Source organism: Micropterus salmoides, unplaced genomic scaffold, assembly GCF_014851395.1.
Source record: "Micropterus salmoides isolate LMB-PRFRI ecotype aquatic unplaced genomic scaffold, ASM1485139v1 Ms_hic_scaffold_12, whole genome shotgun sequence".
Lineage (NCBI taxonomy): Eukaryota > Metazoa > Chordata > Actinopteri > Centrarchiformes > Centrarchidae > Micropterus > Micropterus salmoides.
Genome location: NW_024040263.1, coordinates 24,395,657 through 24,408,338, shown reverse-complemented (window position 1 = coordinate 24,408,338; position 12,682 = coordinate 24,395,657). Strand labels below are relative to the sequence as shown.

The window sequence follows — 12,682 nt, the reverse complement described above, 5'->3', positions numbered from 1 at the left end:
TGAAATGTTCAGCTTCTTTGAGATTTGGTTCGGTGAACAGTTTTGTGGGTAATTATTCCACAAACCGTTGAGACAAGGGGAAGGGGGCACTGTGCCCTACCCAATCATACACCACTCCATCTGCTATTATGCACTTTGTAACATCAGGGAATTAATCATCATATTGTTCCCTAATTCCCTAAAATGTTCTAATTTATTCTGAGAAAGATCACACACAGGCACATTAGGCGAGACAGTCTGACATCCTTTACCTCAAAACCTCTTCTTCTGATGATGTTTGACAAATCATAAGAAACAAAACATCAGGGTTGCAGCTACTGCTGAGGACACTGACATCAAGTCCTCTGTGTAGTTTGGGGGAATTTAAGAACTTGGACTGACTTGAGGAAGAGTTTACATCTTGAAATGACAAAATCTATCTAGATATTACTAAATATATTTAAATACAACTATTCTAAGGCAAAAACAATAGATTAAATGGTTATTCCAGTGATTTAGAAATGCACTATTGTAAAGTTGAGGCACTCACAAGAGACAGATAAAAAAAAGAATGGTTGAAATCAAATCAGCAGAGTCTATATTAGGGCTCTGGCTCCAAAAACGCTAGGTTCTACATTTCCCATAATGCAACTGAATAGCATCTTTTATCAGAAAGTACCTAAATACCCACTTCTTTCTAACCATACACTTCCAGTTTGTAACGCAGACTTTCTGTGACAAAAACTCTCAAGCCCAATCTGAGATAACCCTGATGACATCACCATGACATCATCAGGGTTTGCTTTTTTTTGCAAAATTTAGAAAGCTTCTCCATAACCATAAGACAACCTTTTTTCACAGGCTAAGTAGAACTTTGAACTGAAAATTGGTGGAGTGCCCCTTTAAAATACAACAGAATCAAGTGATTCATTATCTATCTACATTAGGCAGTGTGGAGAAGGCTTTGAAATACACCATCATGAAAGGAGAAAAAAATCACAGAACACATCAGTGAACAATTCAATCAGTTTGGAGCAATTCTCTCAGTATTTCAGAGATCCTAGCGAAGGCCTTTAGCAAAATAAATCACTATTTCAAGGTGTTTACACCTGTAGAGAATAAACCGATGAACTTTGTCAGTCTGCCAGCTGACTGAAGAGGAAGAGTATCCTAACAGCTGGTGTTGCTGGAGCGCCTTGCATTCTGCTTTATATATAGACCGGAGCATATGCAATCCCTCAGTCTGCATTCCTGTCCCACAGCAGTGTGAGAAAATAAAATGGAACGAGGTCCCTCAAACTAAATTTAGTCTGGCATGGCATGGTATGGCATGGCATGAGAAATACAGGGAGGAAGAGACAGGTAGGTAGACAGGAGGGTCAGTCCTATTAAAATGTGCAGTGGGGAGATTTTAGCATCAAACTGACAGTTGCAGACCAAGTTCATGGCTAATTTTGAGAATATGCATTGGTGAACTACCAAGGGACGGGCAGCCAAACTGTATTTTGAGTGCCACAGCTCATTAGTGTACACGCCATCCGATTCTGCTTTATTTCAGTGTCTGTCAAATCCAAGGGAGAGGAAGAAGCACTGGTCTACAGGCTTAGAATAACAATCCTACATTCAAATGCAGGTCCCGCAAATATCTCAAGCCACTTCTGGTGCCCTGAAGTGTATTTGGTGAGTCAAAAAAAAATGAACGCTGAACATGTGCCCAAATCCTTCTAGTGGAAGATTTTTCCTGTTGGCATGTGAAAAGGTGACATGCTGTCTCTGGTGCTGATTCACAAAAAAAGAAAAAGAAAAAAAAGATGCATTTGTTTCTGGTGTATCATAAAAACTGCACATCTTATCTGGTGGTTTTTACAGCATTTAAGAAAAATATTATTTTTAAAGGGGCTCAGATACGTGCCATAACAACTGAGATAACCTTTGTACAGACACTAGAGTTGAAATGATTAGTCGATTAATCTATCTATCTATTTAGAGTTTGAAAGATTATATTAATCTATTTTTAGAGTGTGGGTGTGTATGTATGCAGGAATACTGAGGTAGGACCCCTGTAGTGACTTAAAGTGTTAAGAGGCAGTTGTCAAAGAAGACAAAAGTATATTACCTAAGTACAGTATGTTGAATTTTATTAATAAGATTAGTACTCTCCTCTCCACCCACACACTGACAGTCCAGTCTATCTGTGTTGAATCAGTCTCACAAGACCTGAGCAGAAGCGGAATTCGTACTGGCTTTGCGAAATATAAACATAACCTACCCTACTTTACACCTCACGGTTCTTATATTTGACCTACATTTTTACTGGCAGCTTCTCCGCGCTCAAAGCCAGACTGATGCAACTGGGCGTGGCGGACTGGAAACTCCGCCCAAGTTCCGTGATATAGCTTCTCATTGGTCAGAGCTCTGAGAATCTCTGTCGTGATTGGCCAGTGTCGCTGTCAGCTACAGTTACGGCGCACATGAGGGTTGAGCAAAACGGTAGCCACGTTGACACAAAAAGTGGTGTTTTCTGTTTTTTTCTGCCGCCGGTCACGTCGTCAACTCACATCTGTCAACTTAGGGAGCTCTGTCGGGACGTCTAGAAAGGTATGTCTGTGTTTTATGAATATGTCGAATTTCCCATTCATTTCTGATGGTGAAGCCGAGCTAGCCGAGAACAGGCAGCTAGCTTGGAAACGCTATCAGTATCATTGTTAGCAAACATTAGCCAGTGTAAAAAGGTGAACTTATCAGTGAAACATTTTGACAAACCGCTGATTTTCAATAAAAGCGTTATAAACTCAGCTTGCCTGCTCACCTCGGAATCAAATCAGCTTTATAGGCATGAATGCATAACAACAATATTATTGCCAAAGCAACGTGTAAATTACATAAGAACAATTAATTTCATACATTTCAATCAAGGCAGGTACTTGGACTTGAAAGATTTTTGTTACATTAATTTGATTTGAATGTAGAGTTCACAGCTGTAAGTCAGTAAGTTAAATGTGCCCGTAAAGTCATCCATGGGTGCTGCCAGAGTGTCAGAGGAGGTGTTTCATCATCGTCCACTCTCTATGGGCCAGCTCCAGCAGTTTTCTCTAGGTTACATCATAACCAAAGCCTGTCCTTGTCCTGTACTTTTCAGTTTAAGGAAAGACTTGCTGAAATGAACAAGCAAAGACTGGGCTTCACACCTGGTCACAATGTGAAAGGCGGTGTTGTGTTTTGGGGTTTGGGTCTTTGCCATGCATGACAGTCTGCAGCAGCTCTCTGACTGTTTTTTTTTTTTTGTACAGGTTTAAGAGGCAACACCATCTGACAGGATGAGTGTTGGATTTATTGGAGCGGGCCAGCTGGCTCACGCACTGGTGAAAGGGTTCACGGCTGCAGGTGAGGCTTCTTTCTTTGCTGTGCACTATATTTGCCTTGAACTGAATCCAAAGTCATTAATGTCAGATCATACAACCATCATCACTTTCTACCTGCCTGCAAAGTTGCACAACTAGACTCATTACTGTGTTCGCACAGCTGTTTTCACATTCACAAATCCTGAATATTGTAATTTATTAAATGTTAAGTGCTTTAATGTATTTTCCTGCATTTTTCTGTTTTTGTATATTCATTTTAAATTGTTCCTCTTACCTCTTGAGACTATTTTTTGTGCTGCCTTAACATGTGAATCTTCCCTCTGGGGATCACTAGGGTCTTCTCTTTACAGTTGTCATTTCCCATCTCTTTGTACATCCTCATACCTCACTCTCCATTTCCTCCTGTCTCCCTCCCCAGGTGTTATTGCTACGCACAGGATTACAGCCAGCTCCCCAGACACAGACCTGCCCACTGTGTTGGGGCTGAGGGTGAGAAGACATGTTTCTACTTTGTTTGTGTGGCGTCTGGAAATGAGAAGTGAAATGGAAACACGTGTGTGAGTGTGGGCTTGCTCAACATGTGGTGTGTATGTTGCTGTAATGACACCTGTTTGCCTCCTTCCTCATTTTTTGGTCCATACCTTTTAACATTCTCCCACTTCACCATCACCACTTCCCTCTTTGTCTTCTTATGCAGAAAATGGGGGTGAACCTGACAACTAGCAACAAGGAGACCGTCAGTAAGAGTGATGTGCTGTTCCTGGCTGTGAAACCCCACATCATCCCCTTCGTTCTGGATGAGATTGGGCCGGACATCGAGGACCGTCATCTCATAGTCTCGTGTGCGGCAGGGGTCACCATCAACTCCATAGAGAAGGTCAGTCTCTGTCACTTTCATTTTCTTCCTCTTAGTTATTAATCTGCTGACGCACCAGACGACAGTTTGTGTGGTATTGTTTTATCCCTCTTGTGATTTACATAATTACTTTAGTCTTTCCTGTCTTCTCCTCAAGCCCGTCTATCTTCTAATTTGTTTTCTCTCATCCTCCCTATCTCACATTAAGTTTAATCAAGCTGTTTTGGCATGCTTCCAAACACGGCAAAGAAAATTGTTTTACATCCCACCTCCTCTACGCACCTATCCTGTGTTCCCATTCTTGTCATTTAACAGAAGCTGCTTCAGTACCGTTCAACTCCTAAAGTCATGAGGTGTATGACTAACACTCCAGTGGTGGTGAGAGAGGGAGCTACAGTGTACGCCACTGGGACACATGCAGAGGTAAAGTGGAGAGACTGCGCAGAGGTTGAACTAGACTTTAACTGATTCTCTCATATCATTACCAGCAAGTTGTCCTCCTCCTTTTCAGGTGGAGGACGGCAAGTTATTGGAGCAGCTGATGGCCAGTGTGGGTTTCTGCACTGAGGTGGAGGAGGACCTCATTGACGCAGTCACCGGGCTGAGTGGCAGTGGGCCGGCTTACGTAAGTTACTTCAGGGCTGTGTGTTTGTCACATAAAGGGGTCTATGTGAGGTGTAGGGGATCCAACCACAATTGGTACACAATACTTTATCCTAAAGTGGATTCAACATAACGACCTAAAATGACTACTTTTTGTTAACAGTCGAAGAATTCATTTTTGATAATTTTGTACCTCCCATCTTGTAGCTTCTGTATCTGCAAAGCTATTATCTAATCTTCCAAACACTTGTTTTTGCACTCTACTGAGCGCTACAGAGACTTATTTGGATTGATGTGGGAATGATCTGATGTGCTGTGTGTTTTTGAAAGACTGGTTGCCATTACTTATCTACATCTTCAGCTGTCTGGCTTCTTAGCTGGGGCTGAACTAACGATTTGTTATTTTTATTATCCCTTATTTTTTGTGATTAATTATTCAGTCTGTAAAATGTCAAAAATAATGACAATCACAAGTAAACAACACCAAAAAGTGATAATGTTATTTATTTATTTAGCTCACAATAAGATATAGAGAAAACTAAGCAGATCTTCGTAGCTGTAAGCAGCAATGAGTTGATTAACGATATTTTGGCTGTATACAAAGCTGTTAAATCAATGCAGACTGTCTGTTAAAAGCCTCTGCATGCTCAATGCTCACTGTTGTTTAGAAGCTGGTAATATTTTTTTTTTATGTTATCAGGCTTGAGGTCTGGACCTAGGAATAACACTAGTAGAGAGAGGAGGGATACATTTTTCTCTAATGAATGTCTCCTTTAGAACGCACAAGGGAGCCCAGCTGTGTTAATGGCTTGTATTGCCCTGTGTGTATTTCCAAATCTCAATCATTCCTGCTTTATAAAACGTTCAGGTGTTTTTGTGGTTGAGAAAATAAATAATAAATGCGTCTGCCGGTTTTAGCCACTGCCTGCGTGGATTTTGAGCTTTAGGCAGGTATTTTTAAATATTGTCTTGAAAGTGTCCAAGTACATTTTTTCCCATCCTAACTGTGAGGATGAGGTGAATTAAATGGATGTCAGTCAACTATTCTACCCTATACTATGCAGACTAGAGGCTAAATAATAAGGAAGATGCAAAGAAAGCTGGATTAACCACTAAGCTTTGGACTCATCAAATGGTTGATAAAGCATAAATTTGTATGTATAGATGAGGTCTGTATATGTGCTAAAGATGTGATGGCAGTGCTGCCTAAAGGGAAAAACTTACTGTGTATGTGTGTTTTTAAACAGGCGTTCACAGCCCTGGATGCTCTTGCAGATGGAGGAGTGAAGATGGGTCTGCCAAGGAGACTGGCTGTCAGACTTGGAGCTCAGGCCCTGTTGGTCAGTTGTGTTTAGTTTTCTGCCTGTCTGGCATTTTTATCTCTCTTGCTGCACCAGTTATTAATATTAAGTCTCCTTGATCCACTGGTGGTGTATTTGGAGGCAGAAAACACATTAGGATTGAGTTTCTGCTTTCAATGTACCCTTCTGCTGTCTTATATATATGCTGACTTAAATTCACTAAAATGATGAAACTCTGTGAAAAATTAAACCCTAAGGGGTATTTTGACTTGCCAAAAAAAAAAAACATTTTCAACATGTATCTGTTTCCTGCAGGGTCTGCGCAGGTGTTGAAATTTAAAAAAAGCAGAAATTCCTAATTGCTGCTGTTCTCAACCTGAGGAGTAAACATAGTTATTGATTAAATGTGTTAATGCAGACACTGTTTTAATCACAATTTGGCAATTTTTCAAAATAAATCACTGGAAAGTATTCACTTCAAACTGTTGTGGTAATCGTTGCGACTGCTTCAAGCTCTGTCTCCTGCTCAGTGTTCAGCTTCTTTCTGCATTTTTTTTTTTTCTGCAGGAGTCTTTTCAGATGTTGTTATGTGTTGTACACAGTAAACACTCTTGGCCTGAGTGTCTCCTCTTGTTTGCACATTAGTCTTTGTGAAACACTCACCAAAGGCAAAATAGCTGCATAGTCATGTTGCCTACAGTAAGCCAACATGCTGCCTTGAAAACCTTTTACAAATCTTGCTGTCTGTGTGTTTGATTAGATTTCATTTCCTGGAAGAACTTTAACATTACTTGTGTTTAATTCTACATTACAGTGCATATGTGCACCACTCCTACTGTAATGATGAGAAAAGCATTTCTGCGGGAAGGATGGGCCAAGTATCTCCATGAATATGTAGGCGTAAATGATGAGTGGTCCTTCATATAGATCCCTCATCTCGTACCTCTTAAGTTCTTTCTCGTGTTCCCGTTTCTTTTCAGGGAGCAGCTAAGATGCTGCTTGACTCGGAGCAGCATCCCGGCCAGCTGAAGGACAACGTGTGCTCACCAGGGGGCGCCACCATCCACGCCCTGCACGTCATGGAGAGTGGTGGCTTCCGCAGCCTTCTGATCAATGCGGTGGAGGCTTCATGCATCAGGACACGGTGAGACACACCTACAGTCACCTACACCAGGTTTCTCAGCTTTGTCTCGACTAATGCTGTTCTTCCCCAATCATTTGACTGGTCAAGATGTTGTGGATCATTTTAATTTCTCATCAGTGACGTCAAGTGAGCGACTTGGGTTCCTGACTCCAGCAATTGGAGAGTCTGTTACTGTCTTCATGCTATGTAGTTCTAACTCTGAACACACGTGTACATTTGTAGTGTATATCTTAACACTAGGCTTACCCCTTCCTCTTACAGGGAGCTGCAGTTTCTAGCAGACCAGGAGCGCATCTCTCCAGCAGCCATTAAGAAAACTACACTGGACAAGGTGCTCCAGCAGCCCGGAGTCACAGTCAGCGGAGTGGCTAATGGGAACGGCAGATCGGGGCTCAGCCTGTTTAACACCCGCAGCCCAGGGATCAAGAAGCACTGAGTACACAGAGGCAGGCAGGCACACACACACGACAGTGTACCAACATGTACTCATACATGTTATCCAGCTGTTCAGCCATACAATTTTTAAAAACAAAACAGACTGAAATCACATCCAAATTATTTATTCATACTTGAGTTACATGTGGACAGTGGACCTGGTGGTGTAACCACATTATACACAAGCACAGGTGTATTCTGGGGGAACTGCTCACAGTTACAGCCTTATGTTGTGATGCAGGATTAATGTCTACACATACACAGTGAAGAGCAAAAGTGCATTTACAATCTGTTGTCTGTCTGTTTGGGCTCTAGACTATCTAGGGCTGTTAAACGATAATGACCCAAGGGGCCATCATGGGATCCTGGTACACGCCAGGCAGCAGATGGCTGCTGGGATATCATCAAGCTCTTAATGTACGTCTTTGTCTTTCTTAAAAAATAAATAAATAAAGGAAAAAGCCACAGGTTAAATCATCATGTACACATCTCTTGATTGTGCAAATAATAATTGTTGTTTGACCATGTTATACTGTTAACAAAGACTGAATATGGATTGAACAAAAATGTAATAACTTTGTTATTTTGTTTGCTGCATATGAACACTATGGGCTGAATGGATAAAATATTGCTTCTCACATATAAAGGTCATTCCAAGCTTTAAAACACCTGTCAGCATGTGAGAATTTTCCTCACATCCCTCTTTCCTGTCTGTCCATTTTTTTGTTTTTATTTGTCGCGCTTAAGGACATAGTGCGTCTTAAACTGCAAATCTTGAACTGTTCTGACGAATGTGATGTTTTTACCTGGAGGTGCTACAAAAATGTCATCTACACAATGAAACAATATATTCCTGTAGAGTATGACGTAAAAGATCAGCCATCAAGCCGTCCTAATTCTGCATTGTTCTATATATTTTATCCCCATGTTAATGTTTTGTTTGGAATATCAACCACTGAGTTTGGTTTGCCAGTCAAAAAGTAAATATTAAAGTAGCAGCACCAAATACTTTTGTTTGTCCGTGAATTGTGTCTGGTTTGACTCTCAGTACTCCATTTGTTTTCCCAACTCTGTGTTTGATGGTGTCAATTTGAGGTTTCGCTTTTGAGCACGGCTGACCAGAGTCATCAGTGAGTAATTAAGATGCAGCCTGGCCCTGCAGATGGCACCCTATGATCAAAGGACCCATCGCACATGTCTACTAAGATCAAATTACCCTCTTCACATAGCTGCCACTTGAGAGTGACTTAAAATTGACCCTGGATTAACATCAAATATAACGTCACCACCTCACGTACTGGTAAATGGAATTTGCTGCAGCGCTCTCCCCGTGTCTTATTTAGTCTCTTCTGGAATGTCGCTGCCTGTTCAGTCTCTTCCCAATCAGATTCCTCTTCTCTACCAAAGTCAGACTTGCATATGCCTTAAATAACGAGGTAAACTGGCTTTTTCCTCACTGACCTGGAGGTGTGTTGTGATTGGCTGTTCCTAGAGGAAACACAGTCCAATTTTAGAAGCTTTCTGTCAGCAGGACATACAGTGGGTACGGAAAGTATTCAGACCCCTTTAAATTTTTCACTCTTTGTTTCATTGCAGTCATTTTCCAAAAATCAAAAAAGTTCATTTTATTTCTCAGTAATGTACACTCAGCACCCCATCTTGACAGAAAAAAAACAGAAATGTAGAAATTTTTGCAAATTTATTAAAAAAGAAAAACTGAAATATCACATGGTCATAAGTATTCAGACCCTTTGCTCAGTATTTAGTAGAAGCACCCTTTTGATCTAATACAGCCATGATTCGTTTTGGGAAAGATGCAACAAGTTTTTCACATCTGGATTTGGGTATCCTCTGCCATTCCTCCTTGCAGATCCTCTCCAGTTCTGTCAGGTTGGATGGTAAACGTTGGTGGACAGCCATTTTCAGGTCTCTCCAGAGATGCTCAATTGGGTTTAAGTCAGGGCTCTGGCTGGGCCATTCAAGAACAGCCACGGAGTTGTTGTGAAGCCACTCCTTCGTTATTTTAGCGGTGTGCTTAGGGTCATTGTCTTGTTGGAAGGTAAACCCTCGGCCCAGTCTGAGGTCCAGAGCACTCTGGAAAAGGTTTTCGTCCAGGATATCCCTGTACTTGGCCGCATTCATCTTTCCCTCGATTGCAACCAGTCATCCTGTCCCTGCAGCTGAAAAACACCCCCACAGCGTGATGCTGCCACCACCATGCTTCACTGTTGAGACTGTATTGGACAGGTGATGAGCAGTGCCTGGTTTTCTCCACACATACCGCTTAGAATTAAGGCCAAAAAGTTCTATCTTGGTCTCATCAGACCAGAGGATCTTATTTATCACCATCTTGGAGTCCTTCAGGTGTTTTTTTAGCAAACTCCATGCAGGCTTTCATGTGTCTTGCACTGAGGAGAGGCTTCCGTCGGGCCACTCTGCCATAAAGCCCCGACTGGTGGATTGCTGCAGTGATGGTTGACTTACTACAACTTTCTCCCATCTCCCGACTGCATCTCTGGAGCTCAGCCACAGTGATCTTTGGGTTCTTCTTTACCTCTCTCACCAAGGCTCTTCTCCCCCGATAGCTCAGTTTGGCCAGACGGCCAGCTCTAGGAAGGGTTCTGGTCGTCCCAAACGTCTTCCATTTGAGGATTATGGAGGCCACTGTGCTCTTAGGAACCTTAAGTGCAGCAGAAATTTTTTTGTAACCTTGGCCAGATCTGTGCCTTGCCACAATTCTGTCTCTGAGCTCTTCAGGCAGTTCCTTTGACCTCATGATTCTCATTTGCTCTGACATGCACTGTGAGCTGTAAGGTCTTATATAGACAGGTGTGTGGCTTTCCTAATCAAGTCCAATCAGTATAATCAAACACAGCTGGACTCAAATGAAGGTGTAGAACCATCTCAAGGATGATCAGAAGAAATAGACAGCACCTGAGTTAAATATGAGTGTCACGGCAAAGGGTCTGAATACTTATGACCATGTGATATTTCAGTTTTTCTTTTTTAATAAATTTGCAAAAATTTCTACATTTCTGTTTTTTTCTGTCAAGATGGGGTGCTGAGTGTACATTACTGAGAAATAAAATGAACTTTTTTGATTTTTGGAAAATGGCTGCAATGAAACAAAGAGTGAAAAATTTAAAGGGGTCTGAATACTTTCCGTACCCACTGTATGACCATGAGAGGTGTCATGGATTTCTCACCAGATCCCGCCTTCTTCTCTCGTAGTGGTGTTCATGTAATTATTACTTCTGATCAAGTTCAGAAACACGGGGGGGTTGTCAGTGGTGGAAGAAGAACCTTCACTTAAGTAAAAATTCCTATGTCATAATATAAAAATACTCCATTACAAAGTCCTAAATTTAATATCCTACTTAAGTACATGTACAGAAGTATTATCAACCAAAATATGTGTTTTTTTAAAAAACCTTTTTGGTCCTCTAAATAGTTAATAAAATGAAACCATGTGAAATGTTCAGAGGGGAAATGTCTCTGGTGGAATTAACAGCTCAAAGACTGATCTGAAATTAGATCTGAAATGTGTAAAAGGTCACAAGTCAGAAAGATAAGGAACCACAAGTTTAATCTTTGCATGCATGCATTGTATTTTATAAGCTTGTAGTAAATCTGAAAATCTTAACCAATGCCAGATACATGTATAATAGAGTAGAAGTATAAAGCAGCATAAAATGGAAATACTCAAGTAAAATACAAGTACACTGTGCTTAAGTACGGCACTTGAGTAAATGTTACTTTCCACCACTGGCTTAGAAACAAAAATCAGCGAATTCTGAATTAGTGTGATAGAAGAGGACCGAAGTGTGGTTACATTTGGGTATGTAATGAGATTGCAGTAGCTACAGCAGACCTGAAATCTGTGAAGTACTTTTCAGATATTGGGGCCCATTCCTGTGCTCCGGGCTGCTACAGTGTGGATTAACAGATGCCACTTTGTGTTGGAATGAGATAGGCCTGTGTGTCTATTCAGGCAACTCACAGGTGCATAATGGTGAAGTAAAAATGATGGAGGAAAAGTGGTGGTTTGTGAAGAGCCATGTCCTCATTATAATTGAACAATTTATAGCTGTTGTAGGATTAGTTTATTTTCCCTAAACTAATACACACACCAGTGTGCCTTGATTAAATTGCGGCCCGCATGCTCTTAGTGCACTCGGGCTGTTTATTTGTGCGTGCAATGGTTTTTCCACCGCCGCTGAAGTGTCTTGGTAATCCCTCTTTTATTCCAAAAGGTTATTCTCCGCTTTGCTCCTGCCTCTGTCCGTTAAGATTAGCCATTCCTAGAGAGACTTCCATTTGCTTCTCATTATTAGACTTCTGTTACCTTTCGTTGGTCGGGCAGCTTTGAGCACCTCTCCTCCTAAGGTGAAGAGGATGTGCTCTGTGTCAATCATTTTGACACCGGCAGAAGGTCTAAGATGGCAGTTCAATGGCAGATAATCCTGAGTGGGAAGTTTTGGACTACGTGTATGTGAGTGAGAGTGTGTGTGTGTGTGTGTGTGTGTGTGTGTGCTTGTGTGTGTGCTCCAGCCCAGCATGGGATTTCTATCCACAGGTAGGCCAGATGCTACCTGTCACCTCCATTCAATCAATGTAATCACTGACCTTTGCAGTAACATGTTGGTTTGCATATCGTATTGAGGCCAGGAAGTGTGCCAGAAAACAGGATGAGTGAGTAGATGGAGGGGCTTTTTCTTTTTTTCTCCTCCATCATCACCAGCAAGCATCCTCATAATCTTCTCTCAAATAAACAAACATGAAGAAAGAGGCATTCGTGGGCAGTCAGAGTCTTGTGTTCCTCTGTTTCACCACTGTGTTGCCAGCAATGTGTGTGTGTGTGTGTGACCCGTGGACAACAGTGATCTCTGGGCTGATACAGTATCAGCTTTGTGCAGCTGCCTGATGGAAACGGTTGCAGAAAGAGGAAGTTCTGGCAGTTACCACACAGTTAACAGTGAAACTGCAGTATGGGCTTCCCTCT

General features: G+C 41.6%; 1 protein-coding gene across 1 annotated transcript; it reads left to right on the top strand.

Moving 5' to 3' along the window:
* The first annotated feature begins 2,423 nt into the window (after positions 1–2,423).
* Positions 2,424–8,688, top strand: pycr1b (pyrroline-5-carboxylate reductase 1b). Its single transcript, XM_038714144.1, has 9 exons — positions 2,424–2,577; positions 3,270–3,363; positions 3,760–3,830; positions 4,039–4,218; positions 4,513–4,620; positions 4,709–4,822; positions 6,048–6,140; positions 7,082–7,245; positions 7,507–8,688. Exons 2-9 carry the CDS (start codon positions 3,297–3,299, stop codon positions 7,679–7,681), a joined length of 972 nt encoding a protein of 323 aa, XP_038570072.1. The 5' UTR covers positions 2,424–2,577; positions 3,270–3,296; the 3' UTR covers positions 7,682–8,688.
* Positions 8,689–12,682: the final 3,994 nt, after the last annotated feature.